The sequence below is a fragment of the Tetrao urogallus genome (assembly GCF_951394365.1).
Source record: "Tetrao urogallus genome assembly, chromosome: 9".
Classification (NCBI taxonomy): domain Eukaryota; kingdom Metazoa; phylum Chordata; class Aves; order Galliformes; family Phasianidae; genus Tetrao; species Tetrao urogallus.
The window spans coordinates 23226802-23249189 of NC_136822.1; the positions used below are offsets into that span (position 1 = coordinate 23226802).

Genomic DNA, 22388 nt, shown 5'->3' on the forward strand with positions numbered 1-22388 from the left:
AACCCTTTGACATTTTCCCATGTGCTGAGGGAATCTTCTAGATGTTTAAGTATGGAACTGTAGAGAAGGTGTTGATGTCAATGACAGCCAGGCAAAGGCCAGCGAGACTGCAGGTGTGCCTGCTCTGAAGTTTGGAGTAGGTGATACTGTATTTCTGCAGCTAAAGACCTTTTTATCAAAGTGTACTCAAACGTACTGCAGTGATCTGAAGACAGTTCTTCAAATTGTGAAGAGAAAGGGGTCCACCACTAGTTAAAAAGCAAAATATCAGAGATTACAGATATGACAATGGGTTCAACCCCGCGCATTCTTTGATCACATATACACCAGTGTTGGGGAAAAAAATCCATTTTTTAATGTTTGTGCAAAGCGTACATTGCTTGGGAGACCTTAATGGTGATTTTCTAACAGACTCAGAAAGCAGAAATTGAAGTAGTAGTTTAGGCTGTAGGGAGCCCTCAGACCAAATTCTGCAAAGTCATCCACTTCTCTACCTCTGGATGATGCAGTGGGATGCAACCTTACAGGAGAATTTTTCTTATGTGCGGTTTTGGTTTTGGATGTTTGCATTAATAATTGTTCTTGCATGAAGAAATTTGTGATGCTTTATGAAGAGGAGTGCTCTTTGTTGTTGGTTAGCTTTATTTTGGTTTTTACTAAAATGCAGAATATGTTAAAATATTATTGATTTTCTAGAAATGGCTGCTTGGTAGTAAAAGAATATTTATGAGAGGAGCTGATTCTCCTTGCTTGCTACAAGAAGTATTATTTTTTTTTATGTATACCCTGATTGCTCACAAATATGCTAGCTTCTGGCAGGGCTTTTTTGTTGGTGAATAAAGAGTTGGAATCACAGAAGATGGATACAGCCTCTAGATCAAGTGGAGGACAATTAACTATTTTTCATTCTGCAGCCTATTTAACAACTTCAGTAACTTCATGAATCCGAAAATGTCACATGTATCTCTCAAGGGAGTGTTTTGTTTCAGATTACTATTTATTTCCCCAAATAAAATAAGCGTGCTTTTTAATAGGATCAATAATATGTATCTTTAAATATAAATGATACAGACATCTATCAAACAAATGTGTTGACAACATTATATATTGCATACATTAAACAATTCCATTACAGTGTTGTATATAATAGTTTCATTCAGTGCCCTTTTTTCTTTTTCTCAAGAATTAGGATTTCATCCAAATCCTCAGGGTTAAGTTGTCAATAGAACTCAAAGGGTGTTTTGTTTCCATGTGTGTAACTAGTTTAATGTTTTTTAAGTCTGTGGCATATGGTAACAATAGGATCAGTCGGTTATGGGGAAGCTTAGTGGGATGTTCTTAAGGTTCTCTTCAAGGTAGTGAGTAATGTTGAAACTAATTCAGGAAAAGAGCAACTATTTTCGCTAAAGAAGTTATTTTAATTAGTGCTTGGCAGAGGATAGTAAGTATTCAAATACTTCTGTGATGTTCCAGCTTCAAGATTAGAAATTACAATGAAAATGCAATAGGAACACAAAGTCTTCAGTTTAGTAGCTACATTGTGTCTGCTTGTTAAAGTTTCATGAAATCTTCGTGAAACATTTATCGCTGTCTGCAAAAGCAAGCAGTGTGAATACCGTTAGATAAATCTGCAACTTGAAGTACTGCGGGCATTTCTTGGGCTTATTACAAGGACAAGTTGTTGAACAGTTGAGTGTTAGTTATTAATTTCTGCACTTCCAGTGGTGAAGTGACTGAGAGATACTGTTTTCATATGCATTTGTGTCTTTCGGGTGATATCGTGAAAGATAAAATCTTTTTCCTATCAAGTGCTGGAATGAAGCGAGCAGTATAAATGAAATCACTAACACACAACTTTAAGCTCTTCAGTCTAATAGGTGCTTTGTCCTCATGTGCTTGTGCTTGTTGATTGTCCTTTGTAAAATGTGATTATTTTTTTAGTTATGAATAGGGGAAACTTTTTTCTGCTTTGCTGATTAACTGGTGAATAATATCAGCATACAGTGAAATGCTGAAGTTAGGGAACAGTGCTTAGCAGTCATTCCAGCTGCTGCAGTGTCCACCGCCAGCTGCTCAAGGGCTGTCAGCAGGGCCCACCAGGGCTGCTGCGATGCAGCCAGAGCATGGGCTGCACCACTAGCTCACTCTGACATGTAATAGGCATGACAGGATCTGTTAGATTCAAGGGAGAGGAGTTGCAAAGGTTCTTTGTAGTAAAAAGCTCATATAATATAATAATGTGGTTGTAGACTTTTTTAATAAAATAAAAGTATTAAAGTATCATGGTTGATTTTCATCTATCTTTCTAGCTGCCCTCACCTTCCAGAAATCACTAGACCACAGCTGAATTTGAAATAGACTGAACGTAACCCATCCATTTCCCAGTTCAAGCTGTTCTGGCTGCAGGGTGCTGCTAATAGCAGTAGTCTGGCCCTGCCTCATATTCCCTGCTGCATATTTCACAGCCTTTTTCTCTATTTTATTTCGACTTACAGTCGAAAGGGGACTCTGGGGTCCATCAGATCAACCTTTGCATCTAGCAGAAAGATAATTAGCAGGATTTGTTTCCAGGTCAGCACACTGACAGAAGAGTTCATTCGCTTGACCTTGCCAGACGTGGTCATTAGGCCTCACACAAAGGGAATGGTCAGGTGTCCTGGGGCCGAGGAGTGGCTACCCGCTAGGCTACTGTTAGTGGTACTGACCAGAGTTTATCTTCTGCTGCTAAATCCTTTGTGCTTCTCTTGGCTGAAACATTGTGTGGTTTGGACCTGCTGGTGGTTTTAGCAGATATTGCACTGCAGCACCGGGCAGGCAAATTTAATAGACCAGAATGTTGTTGACCAAGGCCAATTTTTTTAAATCTCAGAACCTGTCAATTTGTTTAAAGGTATGTCTGCTACATCATGCAGTGCCGAAGCACTTCTGGTGGAATCTTTTTGCCCCTTTATTTATTTATTTATTTATTTATTTATTTATTTATTTATTTATTGTATACAAAGGACAGAGGGACAGAGAGAAGTTGGGCAATGATTTGGCTCTGCCTACAGAGATGTAAACAGATTTCCCAATGTTTGATAATGATGGTGCAGCCGGAAGTGGATGACTGGATGGTCTCCAATGCAGTCTGAGCTGTCATCCTGCTGGGAGCAGTTAATGAGTCAGAACATATGGGTTGTTCATGTTGATGAGTCATCAACTTCCCACTTGCCCTGAAGCAGCTTTACTTTGATGTGGCTCAGTCACAAAATCCACTCTTAGTCCCTTTGACAAAGGCCCAATAAAGGACTCCATACAAGTTCTACAGAGTTAGCCTAACTCTGAGCTTGTGTTGTTTCAGTTCAGAGCACGCTTGCAGGATAAAATAGTTTGAATCAGTTCTTTCTCCTTAATTATACTTAAAGTTCTTTTCAGAGAAGTAGATCTGAGTTTCCTAATACTGGAAAAAAAAAAAGATGATCCCAAAATAGAAACCACAGAAGCGCATTCGTTGTTGGAGTTAGTACAAGCAGAAAAAGAATGAATGTACTTCATGCTGCTGCTTGCTAATTTGAACTGAGCTGTTTTGGCAAGGTTGTGGTGGAAGTTGGTGATCAGAGCCTAGCAGTGAAAAAATGCAGTACGGTGCAGAAGCTCAAGTCATGGAAAATACTGAAGTTTCAAAGCAGGAAGTAGACACCCAAACAGGAAGCATTGATCAATACTTCAGTGGAAGACAAGTGGAAGAGAATCTCTAAGTCCTAATAAAATACTGAGTTTCTGAAATCTGGAGCATTGCATTAAATATTTTTCTGATGAGGGGCCACCATTGGGATACAATTTACTGCTCACTGAGCTTGTGTGTCATAGGAGGTGCACAGAGATGTTGTTGTAGAGTTTATTAACTTAGACATATTTAGTTTCTCTTTCTGTATAGGTGCTGTTACACGAGGATTAAACACACAAAGCAGTTAATAACAACATTATTCTGTATGTAAAACTGGGAGAACTAGCATGCAGTCAAGGCCTTAGGGGATGCTGTAGCCAAGGTTTAACTCACCTGTAACTGATTCTCTCAGTGACACTGGAAGTTAAATGCTCAAATGTGTAGAGCTCAGATTTTAGGAGAAGTGAAACTGTTGCTGTTTTCCAGGCCTATCATCCCTGTAGTGCATTTTAAGATTTCTAGTGCATATTATTATTCTTTGTCTATAGCTTTGTTTTCTGGCTTGTTTTTATAGCCTATGTGATACATGCCAAGAAAAAAATCCTTCCAAGATGAATACTTCTAGAAATAATAAGTAGATGGATTGATACAATCCCAGATAGCTCTACTGAGATGTTTTCTCCTCAGTATTTTTCGTGTATATGTACTTATTACAGATCTGAATCACTTCAATGATCTTTGCTAGAAGGAGTCTCACGTAGCACGTGTACTGTATTGAAAGTGTGAGACCAAAAAAGTCATAGTTATTGTAACAGACTGCCAGCTGCAACCAGGCACTCCCAATGCTCTTTCCTACATACCTGCTAGCTGTGAAGCTGTGCAAAATTGAGAGTATGACTCACCTTCCATTGATATTTGAGGCAAAACTTACAGTGACATTGGTTTTTCGGGATCAAGGCCTAAAAAGGGTATCCATCTTTTGATCAATGTTCTAATTTACTACTTGGTGAACTGTTTTGCAGAGAACAGAAAATTACTTTATGTTGCATTTTGTATGCAGTAATGATAGCATTGAATTATGTACATATGAAGTATTTTGATTTAAGAATAACGTCTTCCAGTTCTTAACATGTATCTAAATATGAAGTGCGATAAAGAAGGTAACGAAAAAAGAAACACTGAGCAGTGTGTGCTCCAGCCTTCCGCTGGCTTCAGTTGCATGGATTTCCTGGTCATCTGAGCACATTGGAGATGTTTCTTAACTTTATTTTTGTCCAGGAGATAAACGCCCTTTCTCTTGGATGCGTCCCTGGATGTGGCATTTCAGAGCCTCCTAAAAGCTCATGGGGGCTGGAGAAGTGTAGATTCCATGGTGCAGTTCTACATTCAGCAGGAGGCAGAACAGGAGCCCATGGATATGTTTAAGTCATCGTTAGTCATCTTTGGGATACCGAGTAGGCTTTATTTCTTTCCCTCCATAATTCAGATGGAAGGGTACAAACTTGCATACGTCACTCCGCATGTGTTGGTAGCTCTTCCCTGAACCTGAATATGAGTGATTGTGTTTTGTTGTCTTGATGTCCATGAAGAGTGAGAATGTTACTGGAGAAAGGAACTCCGATAACAGAATTCAGTATTGTAGTGTGGCTTTAAGAGCATTTCCTGCTTGTTGTACGTGGTTAGTGGCTCTAGTTAAAGGCTGCAGGTTTGGAGTTAGGCTGAGGAATACGTTCAAACAAGTTAGAGATTGCTTAATACAGCTGAGTTCATAAATCCTTTAACTTGTGCTTCAGATTTTGCTAACAAGAGTTGATGTTTTCAATTTCTCATGATGAAACTAACAGGAAAAGAGAAGAGAAAAAAAGTCTTCAATTAATTTGAACATTTTACAGTGTTGGAAAAATGTAACTAAAAATGTTAGAAAGAGGGAAATCTGTTTTGATACAAACAACAAAGAGGTAGTAATTATTTAATTGCTAGCACTCATGTTTAAAAACAAGTTTCACAATTTGGGGAATGATCTTTTCTATTATACATGGGTATTCCAAAATCCATCGCTTTGATTAAGTGTAGCTTCTTTATTTGAATTAAAATGCCAGAGAAACAGAACAATGGAGCTTTAAATAACAGTGCTTTTCAGTTCACTTTGATATAATTATTAAAAACAATGCCCAATTTATTGCATCTTTTGTTCAGAACGCCACTTCTTTTGGAAGAAAGATCCTTTAACTGAGCTGGATACGAGAATTCTTGTACTTGGAAAATAATAAAACAATAAAAAGAAGAAAAGCCTCAAATGTGCTTAAGTTTTACAGTGAGAGAAGAATAAAATCATTCAGTGCTAGCAAGAAAAAATGGTGGATTATCTCCTTGTAAATAGCAATGATTACATACAATAAATACGCTCATAGCTTTGGTAAAATAAAGTGCTCAGCTGCTTAGAGGCTGAGTTGTAGACAAGCACTGAAGTGAAAATGTGATCTTCAGTTGCACTTTTGGAAGTGTACGTTAAATGTAAAATATTAGGATATGGTCACAGACTGATATAGGCAATGCAGCTGTTCTCTGTTCTTTAAAAATTTGTTCTGATTTTGTTTTGTTTTGGTTTTCTTTAATGTAGATATGTTTGGTATTTTTGCTGCTTGTAATTCACGTTATTTTGGTAACATCAGAGATAGACAGTAAAGAGTTTGGACATGGTAATGTGGCAGTAGATGTAAACTCACTTGTTAAATAGTGCTGGCTGTCAGCAAAGTCTGAAGTTGTGGTCACAGCCTTAATGACAATGCAACGATAGCTTAAAGTAGCAAGGAGAAGTTTTGAGACTGAGATCAGTAAAGGGGAAGTTAGGAATTGCTTTTATGAAAGGTGGATCAGAATGGTTTTCCAGACGTGGAGCTTTTAGAAGTTTTATCCTTCTTTATATGTTCCACTTAAAGGCATTCCTCTTTAAAATAGCAGAGGAAAACTTCTCTGCATCCAGCCAGCAATCGGTATGCTGGCTGGCTGATGGGGCAGAAAGCAGGGCATGCCAAGATGGATCCACATTCAGCAGAGTCACGGGCTGGGTACCAGACACTCCCCTGCTTTCATCTACCTCTCTTTTTTTTTTTTTTTTTTTTCCTTTTCTTTTTGTCTTTTGCTTGTTTCAAATGGAGTTGCATGGTCAGCCTTGAAATCCTTGTTCTGATAAGTGTCTAAATTCATGCATTTCAGTGAAAACCTTCCATTGTAGCAATAACACAGTCCCTTCATCTCTTTAATCTGACAAAAGATGTGTTGCAGCAATCTCGGGTATTAGTTATTTTGGTGTGGTTTTCAGTGTTATGTATATATATACATATATATATATACATCAGCCTTTACCTCAGGAGAGTGGTGGATACACTGCTGATACACTGACTACCTTGATTAAAAACTGCTGGTAACTTTGCAGAGACACTGGTCCTACTGATGTCATCTGCCTCTCTTGGCAACAAGAATATAATCTGATATTTTTGGAGATACAGACAAGTTTTCATGGAGTGGTAAGGAGCAAAACAGTGCTTTCTGGCAGAACACCCGTATTTTCAAAACTTGGCAAAATGACCATCCCTTGGTGCATGGAAAATGGCCCCGTATTTGAATGTGTAGACAGAAGTGTTAAGAAAAGGGTGAACAACTTTTTAACGGTCAAGTAGCCTACAAGATGAGTATCTGTTACAGATTTTCACTGTCATAATGGGATTCATCTTTTGTTTGAGTGAAAGTAATTCAATCAGAAGTAGCACGTGAAGTGTCAGGATGGTGGGGGGAGGAAAATATGTAAGGGCTAAAGAAATGGCAAGATGACAGATAATTTCAGATGGGTTGGTGTGAGGTAAGGAGGAGAAATAAGTGTGGGATTAGAAGCACAAATAGGACGTTCATGGTCTTATGCCTAACCATGTATCACAATGTACGTGGGAATTGTCTGTTAAACTTTTGCTTTATCTTCACTTTCTCAGTCACATAGAAAAAATTACAACATGGCAAGATCCTCGAAAAACTATGAATCAACCACTGAATCACATGAGCCACCATCCCGCAGCTACTTCCACGCCAGTACCACAGAGGTCTATGGCAGTGTCTCAGCCAAATCTCGGTGAGTACTGGATCTCATTTCTGTGGTGGAAATATGAACAAGAGGGCAGGGCCATCTTTCACTGCTATGTTTCCCAAAGTATTTTTGCTTCAAAAAGGGTAGTTCTGATTCCGTCATCAAGCCAAACAGTATGTTCTCTACTTCCTTTTCTTATTTTTTCCTTCTGTAGAATTGGCAGTAAGTGAAGTTGCACTGTTTGAAGTTCTAACAGGTCATGCATTTTATTTTTGATCTTCTGTGAAAAGTTTTTGATGATGAACAGAGAAAAATGAAACCTTCCTATACTTTTTCATTCAGAGGTGGTATAAAGCCTCTACAATTCCACCAGATAATTTTCAAAGCTTACTGCACAACATGCTACCATAGACAATCTGTCTGCAGGCTTTCCTGTGTTCCTTCAGATCAGAGCTAGTAGCTGTTGGTAGTGGTGGTTGTTTTTTCCCTCTTTTCCTTTTTTCCCCCTCATTTATTTACTTATTTATCTATTATTTATTTTGCAGCGATATGCTCTGTGGTAGGAAGTGCTTTCTAATAGAAACTACTTCTAGCGAAACAGTAACAAGTTTTGAAGAATGAATTAACTGAAAACTTGTAAATGTGTGGGGTTTTTTTGGTGTTTGTTTGTAGCACTTCAGGGTTAACTTTAAACAGCAGCTTATGTTCCTCTGATTTTGCCAGAATCTTAGAAGAAAAAAACCTTGAAATTCTGAAAATATTAAAGATATAAATGGAAGCAAACATTTTTAATAAATAATTAAGACTGATACTTTTTCTATTATGTTTTGCATCTGCAGTTCAGATCCTAGTAGTTTTAACTGCTCTGGCTTTCAAGTAAATGAGGAACAGATAGGTCAGTATACAGTCCCAAGGTCACAAAACTGGGTCAAATAAGTAGTCATAAAAACACAAACTAGATTGGTGTTCGAGTTCATTTTTGTAAATTGGTCTCATAATTTCATGGTTATTCATGTGCAGTCGGTTCATCAGTTTTGTCTCTTACATTCCAAGAAAACTATAGTAATCACTTGGCTGACAGTGGTCACCAACAACAATTATACAGAATCAATTTTTACTTCTGAATTGAATTAGTAATAAATGCTTATGCTGTCCCTTGCAGTAAGTAATTTTAGTTCATAGAGCCGTAGAATGACCTGGGAGGGACAGTGTCATGACAGAACAAAATTCTTACATTCTCTCAACAACTGTCCTACTTGTATATGTTCAGTACGGAGGCGTTGTTGGTTATGTTATGTGAATCAGCAGACAGCAACAGATTGTGTCCTTAGCAGACATCAGAACAAACCTGAGGAAAATCCTTCAGGCAAGAGCTTACTGCAGTGTGTCACTCTACATGGTGAAGTTAACAGCTGGGCTGCTTGTATTATTTCAAATCACTGATGAGACCAATTTTGAAATGAGCAACAGGTAAGAATAGCACAGAGGTGGGTTTGGTTTTTTTTTTTGTTTTTTTTCACATCAGCTCCTCAGCTTATATTAACATCTGTTGAATTCTCTATAATTAAAAAACAGAGGATGTACCATGATTCGGGAGTCAGTGTCCAATAGGCTTTTTTCCCTGTTTGTCAATAGAAGTGAAGTAAGATTAATCAGAGGCATATCATGTGCTGAAATACTTGCACATTGAAGGAACATCTTAGGATACAAAGGTTTAGAAATAAAGGCTAACACATAATTAAAAGTCTGTTCTTGAAGGGACTTGGGATGCCCAATAGGTCCATAGACTTCAAAATCTGTCACTCATATAGAGACTGTGTTTCATTCAGTATTCTTCACATTTATTGACAAAGTATTTAAACAGTTGGGTATTCAAGCAGTGCTTAGCACAATGGTTCTGGTCTGTGACAGAATTTCCTAAATATTAGTTCCCTACAGATGTGTAGAAGTTACCACAATGTCCATATTTAATTAGTCAAGAAAAATTTTTTGTCAACCTGTTTTGGTGAATTTTTACTCATGCTGGTGGTTTTCTAAAGGCATTCTGTGATGCACCTTGGGGAACATAAGTCTGGTTGCAGAATAGAGTAGCACTTTCTGCATTGCTATTAAATTCAGCATCAGATAGAATCATAGGATCATAGAAATGGTTTGGGTTGGAAGGGATGTTCAAGATCATCTAGTTCCAACTCTCTGCTGTAGGCAGGGACACCGCTCACTAGACCGGGTTTCTCACAGCCTCATCCGGCCTGGCCTGGAATGCTTCCACGGAGGGGGCATCCACAACCTCTGTGGGCAACCTGTTCCAGTGTCTCAGCACCCTCACAGTAAAGAATTTCTTCCTGGTATCTAGTCTAAATCTACCCTCTTCCAGTTTAAAGACATTTCCTTTCATCCTGTCACTCCATGTCCTTAGATTACAATTGATTAGATATACATCAGCACAATCTTGTAATTTCTAATGTGTTTGTATTAAGTATTTATGTATCTAAACAGGATGCAGTAGCTTCTGAATACTTCATGTGTTTGTTTAAAATAGATGTGAATGTGGTTTCCAGTGTGTAAGGTGAATGTATCTCTTTTGACATTATCCTGGTCAAATGGAAGGGAGATACCATCCTGCTCTGTTGTGAAACAACAGTGTTACTTCTAATGTTGCCTTCTTGGGTCTGCTCGGACACTGAATGGAGCAATTCTTTGGTGTAGTGGTGAGACCTCTAGCCAGAAGTGATCGTGCCAATGTCCTACAAGCATCAGAGAAGAAATGGAAACTGAATAATAAGCTAAATCACTCTTCTGGCCGTCATTTTATAACTTTTCAGCAATTGAAGTCTGTGCGTCTGTCTTCTGCTTTCATATTTTTTGGTAATGTAGGAATTTTAAAAGTTTTTCTTTTGAAGATGTGCCACCTACAAGAAATGGATTTAAGTATTCCAGGTCTGCATAGTGGTCTGCTCTTCCAATTAGTAGCACATGTGTATTCCTTGCTGTGCTTCTGATGAGGAGACGGAAAATACGCTGTGTTCTGTACAGCTTGTTGCTTCGGTTTATAAACTTCTGTGAGCAAACTTTGCTAGTGTCCAAAGGTACATAGAAACATTCTATCAAAAGCACATGATGTTTAAGAGGTACCCCGTCCTGATATGTTTAGACTTGAGAGATGTGTGTAGTCAAAGTTAAACTGATAGATGTACCTTGAAAAACCTGCTTTTTTACCTTCTCTTCTTACTGTGGATTTGTGTTGTCTGTATACACTGGTTTCCTTATAGCATTTATGTTTAGATTTGTGTTGTCTATATATACTGATTTGCTTATAGCATTAGAAGTATTGGTTTTCTCACCAACATTTAAAGCACTGCTTATTATGTGTTGTATAACAAAGGCATCCAAAGGCATTTCTTTCTTTGATGCATCTTGATAAATTTGCATAAAACAAACACATGCTAGGTGGGTTTTTGTGTTAGCTTACAGAAGACCACTAAATTAAGTGAAGCGTCATGAATGGAAGGAGAAATCTGTCTCATACTGAAAGCTCACTGTTGCAAGCATTCATTAGCAAATATTCAGGCTTGCTTGGTCTGATTTTTCTAAATATTTTGCCTTTTTTTTTTCTAAAGCAGTTTGTAGATAGATATCCTAAGGAAAGGACTGAATTAACAGCAGTTCTTAAACTGTTTCATTGCTGGAATGCCACACGGTAAATAATCAGCCTCTAAATGAAGACAATCGGATGCACTGTATTTTTCACCTCTTCATAAGTGCTTCATAGATGCCATTGACTTTGGTGCTGTCTATGGATGGATCTCTGGTCTGCCCAGTTTGAAAAGAATTTTTGATTGATTGATAAAATTCTGCTTGCATACTACCAGTCAGCTAAATTAGTGCAGTAGATCTAAAGACCCCACATGGAAGGAAGGATATCTGTGCAGTCTTACTGTAGGCATCAGATATAGATTCCTGAATTAGGAAGACCAAGCTCCGTGGACTTCCTGCGAGTGAAAGGAAGGAAGGAACAGTTGCAGTGCAGCCAAACTAATGGCCAAACTGCTGGCTGAGTGATGTGGCAGAACTGCTCTCTGGAAATGCCCAAGTCCAAGTTAAGGAAACTGGTCTGCCTTAACAGCAGTCACCAGTGTGAGGAGATCACGTCGCGTGTTTTGGTGATGGTGTTGTTTTTTCATTTGCTTTTTTGCCTCTTAACACTGATACCCATTTCTGTCATAGAGATTTGTCCATGAACTTAAAAATGCAGCATTTATCTGCATTGCTCAAGGTAATTTAACTGAGTCTGAAGACAGGTGGGAGTTATGGCACTTTGCATCTGCTTTCTTTTTGAAATCAGCCAGGAAATCCAGCCAATAAAACAATGCAGTATTCCTGTTTAAATCAATAAACACATGAACCAAGGTTTCCATATCCTGCCAGGATAAAAGAAGTGTAGTTACTATTGTTTGAAAGTGATAAAACAGTTTTGGTTACTGTGTCGAAGTGATCTGGAGATAAGAAACTCCCAAGGTGTTTGAAAACAGGCAGTATGTACTGCAGTGATAACAGGCGTACATTAAATGGTCTGGATTTTGCAAGGCTTGGTTTTCATTGCCTGGAGATTTGGCTACTAATATATGTAGGGAGGAACACATTTTTCCTCCTGTGTAGCCCATGCCCACTCACCACCTGCCAAGTGGAAAGGCTTCGTGTTTCAGGTCATTTTTAATTACTGGATGTCCTGAATTTGGGTATGGTCAATGTGAATAATTTTGGCAACGTCTTCTGGTTAATGAAATAGCACTTACAGAAGAGCTGAAACAGTTTTAGAGGACTTCTGAGTTCTGTTGGAATGATGGTTTTACAATACAGCTCTGGAAAATAGTATTTTTTTGTTATTTGTATTTAAAATCTCCAACAAGTAATTTATTGTGCACATTTCAGATTGAGTACTTACTTGTGTTTGGAAGACAGGCTGGCAGCTGTAGAGATGAATGGGAATTAAGTTCAATATGAGATAAAATAAATGCAGATGTCTCAAAGGATACACATCCTTATACCAGCACCCAGCCATCTAGTAAATGTGAAATGACAAAGGGTGGTGTGTTTTAAAGAGTTTTTGGTGCTTTTTCAAAGTCTCTCATTTTTTAAAATTTCAATACAAAGAAGTTTCTGTCGTTGTAAGCACTTCCTTTCAAGGTTAATAATCCAGACATGTGCCAAAAATGTAAGACTGGAGGCGGAATGCAAGGGCTGAAGATTATGCAAAACAATTGAAAGCAGAAGTAATGTAATGATATTTTAAACAGTAATGGCCATTAGTAATTGGTCATTAATATTAATGGTGTCTCCCCCATAAAGCGGCCTCCTCTGTTATTTGTTCTTACTTGTTGAAATATTGTTTAAAAAGAAGTGCTTAAGTTCCTACAGAGTAAATTTGCAATCTTCTAAATAATTTCCTGCTAAATCCTAGATTTAGTGGAGCACCTGCATTTTTTTTAAGCTTGAAGGTTAAAAAATTAGTTACATGTGTGTATCACAAAACACAACAGTTGAAACTGTTGAGAAATTTCCGTATGGCTATTTTCAGCCCAGAAATCTGTATAAAAGACTCTCTGTACTGGGATAGTACAACTTTTTGGTTTAATACTTTACAGATTTTTGGAACAAAATGCACCAGAAATGAAAAGCAGCATTTTTTGCTGACCTTGTTGGAAGGCTAACACTGTTTCTGGGAAATAAGCAAAACAAGCAGTTCTTTGTTGGCATAAGGAGAGAGAGAAAAGGAGGGTTGCTCAGTCCTTTTTTCCTCACCATGTCGTGACTAAGTCAAAACTGTAATATAGCTGTGTTCTTTCTTTCTTTTTTTTTTTCTTCTTTTTTTTTAGCCTCTACAGACATGTGTTTTTCATCAAGTTGTGTTGCGTGACACCTGGTGCTGGCAGCTGATGTGAGTTAGGCTCTGGACTGCCCATAAACAAAGTAGGGAAAAAGGTCCAGAACTGCATCTAGACTCTTTTGAAACTAAAATAATAAAACTTGGTACAATCAGTTCAACACGTATGTCAGAAACAATTTACATTTGCATGTTTTGGCTTCTGCAACTTGCAGATTGCTTTGCCCTCAAAATAATCCTTACTTAGTATGTACCCAGAACGTAGTGTATAACAGGAAGGTCTGCCACAGAGAAAGTAGTTCACTAGAATATCTTCAGTAATTTACATGAAAACAAGCAAAGAATTGTCTCATGTTTCATCTAACTGGAAAAAGACAATTATGTAGAATTAATTGAGATGTGAGGTAAACTGTTGCAATTCCATGGACTGCAATGAAACTGTGGCCACACACTTCATGTTTGGAACTTATTTCTACATTTTTATTCGCTTTCATATGAGCTGGAAAATTGTGTAACAGCTGTTTATTGAAGAGACTCAGTTCATTTTGCAAAACAAATTTGTTTCTCCCAAGGGAACTGAATTCAAGGGCACCTTGAATCAGTCTGCTGGAATAGTGACTACTTTTCATCTGTGATGTTAAAACCAATCTCCTTTATAGTGACAGAGTTGAGCCTTTTAGATTTTTCCTTTGTTTGCAGAACTTAGATATGTTCCTCTGGGAGTGCCAAACCCTGCCTAGGGAATTCAAGCTTTCTGAAGACCTTAGTTAGCCTCTTGGATACAGTGCAGAGTTTCTAAGTCTGAACACAGGATGAACGGAGCTCCTAGAGCACAGCTGATTTATTAGATGGAGTCAGTATTCAGTCTAGTTGGAACCACAACTGTGAGTTTTTCTTTTTTGACTCAGACTCTGTTATGTTACTAATGGCATTCAAATATAAATTCAGAATTCAAATATAAAGTAACAGATATTAACAAAGCCAATTAGGTAGCAAATAATGTGGCACAAGATTGCATCAGATGGAACAGAGATCTGTAGAATGTTGCTGTGCCGTTAAGGTTGTTCACAGCTGTTGAAACAAGATCTTCCTTTGACTTGGCTGGGCTCATTCAAGACAAAGAGTTAGCAGCTACGCACAAGAAAATGTTACAGAACTTTTCAGTATGGGATTTCAGCTCTGATTCAGTTAAGAATATGAAAGAGAATAAGTAACAGTTTGGGCTAATTTCAGGAAAAGCAGTGAAGTAAAAGACTTTTCTCAAAATGAGCTTGCGTGTGTACCACAGTGGATGGTCTTTCCATTGCTGGGATTCTTTCCATTCCAACTAGTGTACTTAAAGATTCCCTATTAATTTGAAATCTAGCCAGTATCATTCATACCAAACCCACTTAAAGATATGTCAGGTACTATAATTTCTTGTTTTCCCCATGCATACCATTGTAGCTTACCTTCCAGAAAAGCAACCTACTGTCATCTCCAAGGATATTTTTCTTTCTTGTTTGAAGAACTCATGCAGTATAAAGTTAAAAGCAGTGAAAACTCTCGGTCATGTAATAACTATAACTGTGTGATCATTCTTTTCTGCACATCTTCTGAGTCTGGAATTCTGCCTGGTCATGTTTATTGCCCAAATAGAGAGCTTTGCAGGGTAAGACCTACCCAGTGCTACACATAATGTGCACAAAAAATAGGAGGCCAGGGAGGTGGGGGAGCTTTAGAGAGGAAAGGAGGAAGTGGTTTTAGCAGCACAACTACTTGGGAAATAAATGTGACCACATATTTGAATGGTATTGATTCTGTAAAGAATCAAAAGGATGTCCCTTTTGCACTTTCTTTATCTGTCAAAACTTCAGTGGCAAATGCTCCTATTTGCAGCTTAAGTATGTAACCCTACTACATTAGGTTTTCTGATGCGTCGTTCAGTGACCTTGACTTCTGCAGTTCTGATGAACTGTAGAACTTCTGGGCTATTTAGGAAGACTGAGGTGCTGGAGTATTGGTGTTAGTACTGCCCGTACCTCTTTGTAATGCCTCTGGCTTTGTGACATCACTGCATTTCTTTGCTGCACATCTTTTATTTCAGTTATTCCAGATACAAGTAGGTTTGCGAGAACCCGAGAACATCATGAACATATCACTCGTAAACTTTCTATGTTCTTTGACCTGGATATTTCTTTATACGCTTTGGTTTTGTCATGTCAGAGCTTCTCACAGATAAGAGGTGTTGATGTAGGAAGCTGTGGTTTTTAGTATAAGCCAGCCTGCATTCACACAGTATAGCTGTCTTTTTTTATCTTAGGAGCATCATGCAGAGAGCCCCACATCTGAACTTGTTCAAAGATCTAGCTCAGGGCTGGTTTGGCCCTCTCAAAACTAGTGATAACACACTGCCACGGAACGAAGTGAGTGGCTCTGCACTGTAGTCTCTGGGTTCTGGAAGGCTTTTCTTGGGGATCAAATGGCACTTAAGTGCCTCTGGAGAAGCCGCGTTAAATGACACACTGGTGTGTCTGTCCTATACTCTCCAGGACTTCAGAATCTGGAAGCATGTTGCAAAGATGCTTTAAATACATTTGCGTCCTCTCCATGCAGCCTGGAAGGATTTACTAGTGTGGACTTTGCACCACCTACAGGTAACGAAGTTGCTTCTAAACCCAAAGAGTCCTCAGTATAGCACAGCAGCAATCCATACCTATTAGACATGGCTAGTCTCATCTGGAGAAGGAACAAAAATTAATCTACACCCCAAATAAAACCATATAGTTGGCATGTTGAAAATTCACTAGATTTCAATCCTGACCTCGATGGAGGATATCGGTGCTGAATGCTACTTATAGCACCATAACAGGAAGAACTTTTGTGTTAGATAAGTCAGGAGGACATAGAATGTCTTTGAGTTGCTTAATCTGTAAATGTGCTTGCTTGTGCAATAGCAAACCACTGAAAATGACTGATACCAACCACCACTACATTTATACAACACAATAAGATGCCCAAGGGTATTTCTGTCACCAAAAAATACAAAGTGGTTCTGTTTCTCAGTCTTTTGTCCACTGTGTACGATCTGCAAATTTTACAATTTACAATTGTAAATCTTTCAGTTGTATCTTACAATCTTACAATTTACAATCTGTCTTTCTTTTGACTATAAGACAATGTTCTCAGACTGTCTGTCTCATAATAAGCAGTTTCTTTAGCTGGAGCCAATATATTTGTTCAGTGCTGCAAGTGATTACTGTTTTGATCATTTTCCTGAATGGCTCAGTTACATTTTTCACTGTTGTTTGAAGACATTTTGCTCTCAGTTGTTTCATTTTCTGTAAGTAGTCTTTCCTGAGAGCCACGATCATGCTTTATGTGAATGCTTTCTATCTTGAATCGGGGACTCTTAAATGTACATAAGATTATCCATAAGCTATTGTCTCTATAGTTTATCCAGTACATCTTTTATTTCTGGAGATTATACCCAATATTATTCCAGTCATTTTAGTACACTTTTTCCAGTGACATCATAACATCTTTCCTGCTTACTCACCTTTATCTTCTGTGTTGGGCTCTGTACACAAAGAGAAATCTATGTATATATATACGTATGTGCATATATATATGATCTGGTTTTGCAAAGCATTGAGCAGCAATGCCTTTCTGCAGGAAACAGCCCATTGAACATTTTTCTCATACCCTGTCTCCTCAGGAGTACATTCTGCAGAACACTGTTTCTGGAAATCATGCATTCTGAGAACATGTTGGTATCTGTCACACCTCGATCATGCGACAACACGCTTGTGCCTGTTCACACTCAGCCACAAGTTCTGTTGGTGTGAGACAATGAGAAGGATAGCAGGGTGAGCTCCTTGGCAAGACCAGTGTTCATAAATCCATGGGACCCGATGGGATGCATCCACAGGTGCTGAGGGAGCTGGCAGAGGTGATTGCTGAACCGCTCTCTGTCATCTTTGAGAGGTCTTGGAGAATGGGGAGGTGCCTTAAGACTGGAGGATAGCCAATGTCACTCTGGTCTTCAAAAAGGGCAAGAAGGAAGATACAGGTAATTACTGGCCAGTCGGTCTCACCTCTGTCCTGGAAAGGTGATGGAACAGCTTGTGCTGGATACCATCTCCAGACAACTGGAAGAAAAGGAGGTAATCAGGAGTAGTCAGTGTGGGTTCACCAGAGGGAGGTCATGCTTGACCAATCTGGTAGCCTTCTATGATGCTGTCACATGCTGGGTGGATGGGGGCAGAGCAGTGGATGTAGTCTACCTTGATTTCAGCAAGGCTTTTGATACTGTCTCCCACGACATCCTTATAACAAAGCTGAGGAAGTGTGGGATAGATGAGTGGACAGTGAGGTGGGTTGAGAACTGGCTGACTGGCAGAGCACAGAGGGTCGTCGTTGGCGGTGCAGAGTCCGGTTGGAGGCCTGTAAGCAGCGGTGTTCCTCAGGGGTCTGTGCTGGGTCCGGTCTTGTTCAACATCTTCATCGGTGACCTTGATGAGGGGATGGTGGCCACCCTCAGCAAGTTTGCTGATGACACGAAGTTGGGAGGATTGGCTGACACGCCTGAAGGCCGTGCTGCCATTCAGCGAGACCTGGACAGGCCGGAGAGCTGGGCAGAAAAAAGCCGTATGAGGTTTAACAAAAGCAAGTGTAGAGTCTTGCATCTGGGGAGGAATAATTGCATGCACCAGTACAGGTTGGGGGATGAGCTGCTGGAGAGGAGCTCTGCGGAGAGGGACCTGGGTGTCCTGGTGGAAGACAGGTTGGCCATGAGCCAGCAGTGTGCCCTTGTGGCCAAGAGGGCCAATGGCATCCTGGGGTGCATTAAAAAGAGCGTGTCCAGCAGGTCAAGGGAGGTGATCCTCCCCCTCTACTCTGCCCTGGTAAGGCCTCATCTGGAGCACTGCGTCCAGTTCTGGGCTCCCCAGTACAAAACAGACAGGGATCTCTTGGAAAGAGTCCAGCGGAGGGCCACAAAGATGGTGAGGGGCCTGGAGCATCTCTGCTATGGAGAAAGGCTGAGTGAACTGGGTCTGTTCAGCCTGGAGAAAAGAAGGCTGAGAGGGGACCAGGTCTATCAGTATCTAAGGTGTGGGGGGCAGAATGGCGAGGCTGGACTCTTTTCAGCAGTGTGTGGAGACAGGACAAGGGGAAACGGCTGGAAACTGCAGCATAGGAAGTTCCACACCAATGTGCGCAAGAACTTCTGTAGTTGAAGTGATGGAGCACTGGAACAGGCTGCCCAGGGAGGTGGTGGAGTCTCCTTCTCTGGAGATGTTGAAGGCCCACCCGGACACCTACTTGTGCGACCTGGTGCAGGGAACTGCTTTGGCAGGGAGTTGGACTCGATGATCTCTGGAGGTCCCTTCCAACCTCTACAATCCTGTGATTCTGTGAACTGCGTGGGTTGGGAAACATGACATGCTGCTAGTGCAGAGAGCAGCTGGAGTTTGTGAGTACCCAGTGCATCTAAGGTGGGCCAAGAACCATGCTTAGGAAAGTCGCATTGGCTGTAAGGTGCCTACATATGGTGAGGGACAGGAGCGAGAACCTCAGCTTCCAAGCACATCATGGCTTTGCCCTCATGATTTACGCTGTGCAATTGCTTCAAACTGGAGATGCTGTGTTCCATCTGAGATGGCCAACAGTATCCCCCAGGAAGGGGATGAGCAGTGCTTTCCTCAGTGCAGAAGTTTGGAAGACCATTGGGACAAGCTGTTTTGCTGAGGACACATTCCACATTCCACAGTGCTTAAACTGCTGATAAAGAAAAGCCCTAAAATTTAACACATAACAATGTGCAGTGCCTTTCGTGGAACTGAAGCCTAAGAGTACTTGCTGTAAAGGTAGCTGTCTGATATTGAAGCTGAATAAATGAATCTCTCTCTCTCTTTTTTTTTTTTTTTTTGTATGATGGAGGAAAATACAGTGTCAGGAGGTTCAAATGACAACAGTTGAATTTGTTCCTATTACCCAATTCCATTCCAATTAGTAGCAGTTTTGAACAGAGCTGTTTTTCTCTGGACCTGTGTCCAGAGGTTTTAGACCTACATACCTCTGAGGAGAAAGGTACTGATAGAAGGAGGAGATAGAAGGAGAACCAAGTAATCCAGGTGGACTTGGCTGAGGATGGCTCTTACTTACTCTTTTGCCTTCTGTGTATCTTCTTCGCTGAAAAATCCAGGTGACATAAGTCACTTTTCTTGGAGGTAGAGTGAGATTTTTGTTGTTTCTTGGAAATGTGATCACACATGGCACGCTTGACTTTAGGTAATTCGGTATAGTTTAATTTCTACACTCCTGATGTCTGGTGTAGGAATGCTTTACTCACTGTACTGAGCTTCCTGTAATCCCTTGATTGTGTGTAATAGTGGATAGCATTGCTTGAAAGGAAAGGAAGTTACTGAGTTAGGGTTGACTGGATGGAAACGTTCTGTCTGTCCCCATGAGAGGAAATGACTTTGAGAGTTACTGGGGACCATAACTCTGGGAGAAATATTTCTCAGAGTATACTTATCTTGTTCTTTGCCTTCTTGAATCTATAGTTTCAGCTGTTACCCACATGAGTGCAGATCCACTGATAAAGGGACAGTTTTATAAAGCAGAGCCAGTAGATAGCCATGACAAGTGATGTTACAACTCAGGCTCTACCCCTGGCTCACCATACAGGCTATTCGTCTTCGCATAACTTTGCCTGGTTCTGTCATTTGTATGCGCTGCTTAAATGAAAACAATTTTTGTATGTAAGATGACTGTATTGTGGTAATCCCTCAGCCAGCCTGGATTCTGAGTGTGGCTGTCCTGTCAGTCAACCAACCATTGACGTGCCAAAAATCTAAACATGTTTACGCTTGTGATGAGAGTTAAATTTCTGCCTAAGTGTTTATGGTACTGGAAATTTAACACCAGATTTACACTGATATAGTTCATATAATTGCACTTAACAATATTTCTTAATTATTTTAATAATATGTGGGTCTAGAATAAGACTAGACTCACTGTGGTTCAAAGCTTTCCATTACAAACGTAGTTTGATTCCTGCACCCAGCTCTCATTCCTGCCCTTCCTTCTTGGCACTGCAGTTTGCTGTCCTTCAGAGATTTGCCACTGAAAAGTCACTAATCAGTTCTGGCTTTGTCAGTCATTCCTCTTCCCTGCAACTGGTTTATTTCTCCCATCTGCTCTCCAGTTTTCAATGAGCATAAACATTTTCACAGCTACCCAGTGACTTTTGTTAGGAACTTGTCTAACTAGAAAATACCTTTCTAGCCCCAGGCAATTTTTAGTTTGTTATGCAGCTACAGAAATGTGTTGGCCAGCCCAGTAAAAGGATAACGTGTGGGCAGGAGCAAGCAGCTGAGCGTGGAAGAGGTGGTAACAGTCAATACCCTGGTTTCATGAGGAAGCATGATGTCATTTGTATGGATACAGCTGTCTGTGGACCACACATACTCTAAGTGAGTGAAAAGGTTACGTTACTGCAGGGCTTCTTTTAGCTTGGATTATTCCTTGAGCTGAATTTGCAACTGAAGCTAAGATATCATGACTGCACTCTCAGATGACCCCATAGTGCTTGGACTTATGTGATACTGGGTCATCCAGAAGAAAAGATGTTGGAGTAGGTCCAGAGGAGGGCCACGAAGATGATCCAAGGGCTGGAGCACCTCCCCTTTGAGGACAGGCTGAGGGAGCTGAGGCTCTTCAGCCTGAAGAAGAGAAGGTTCCGGGGGGACCTTATAGCAGCCTTCCAGGACCTGAAGGGGGCCCACAGGAAAGATGGAGAGGGATTTCTTATAAGGGCAGGTAGCAACAGGAGACAGGAGGAAATGGCTTTAAACTGCAAGAGAGTAGTTTTAGACTAGATACCAGGAAGAAATTCTTTACTGTGAGGGTGCTGAGACACTGGAACAGGTTGCCCACAGAGGTTGTGGATGCCCCCTCCGTGGAAGCATTCCAGGCCAGGCCGGATGAGGCTGTGAGAAACCCGGTCTAGTGAGCGGTGTCCCTGCCTACAGCAGGGAGTTGGAACTAGATGATCTTGAACATCCCTTCCAACCCAAACCATTTCTATGATTCATTCTATGATTCTATGAAAGACTCAGTTCAGATCCGATGTAAGAACATGAATACTTCTGCCTAATGAAGCATGGTGAAATTTATCCTGGCCCAATGTCTGCGTACCTGCCTTGTTCCAATTGCAGAGTGACAGACAATACATGATTTGGCAGAAAGCTTGGAGAGCTTTCGGACTCTGAAATTATCAAGCCATTTCTTCTTCATTTCATTCTCAGTGCACACTACCAAGCGTGCTTGCTGAACTATATTCTACAATGTCAGATGTGAACACAGAATAAAGATCAAGTTCTGAGGAGCAGAGAACTGTGTTGAGATTTCAGTTTTTATATGGTAAGAGCAATGAGTGAGAGATAAAAAGGAAGAAACAAATCTTAGTTCTTTGGCAAGAAAGATAATGTAGCTCTTCTGAGAAGTATTTTATTATCTAGGGTGCTGTTGTTAAAAAAGAGCTTTCCTAATGATGCTATCACCTCATCAGTGAAAGAATACTTGCAAAAATGTCAATGAATTTTTAAAGCACTATATGGCTACCACTTATCATTCAAACTGATTTCAGGCACCTTATTTGTTTTTTGCTGGAAATGTGAAGGTGGGGGAGGAAATGAAGAACTATTCACCCTGTGGTTCACAAAGGATATTGCATTTCTGAGAACTGATAGGTTTTGTTTAAAAGTTAAGCGGAGTTAATGTCAAAACTGTGCATG

General features: G+C 40.0%; 1 protein-coding gene across 1 annotated transcript in view; it reads left to right on the forward strand.

Moving 5' to 3' along the window:
* The window catches only part of WWTR1 (WW domain containing transcription regulator 1), a gene marked incomplete at both ends in the record, with an annotated part of 42183 nt that overhangs the window by 12228 nt on the left and 7567 nt on the right, over nt 1-22388 (forward strand). The window contains one exon of the mRNA XM_079539585.1: nt 7633-7769. Coding sequence (XP_079395711.1) covers nt 7633-7769 — 137 coding nt within the window. The remainder of the gene's footprint in view (nt 1-7632; nt 7770-22388) is intronic.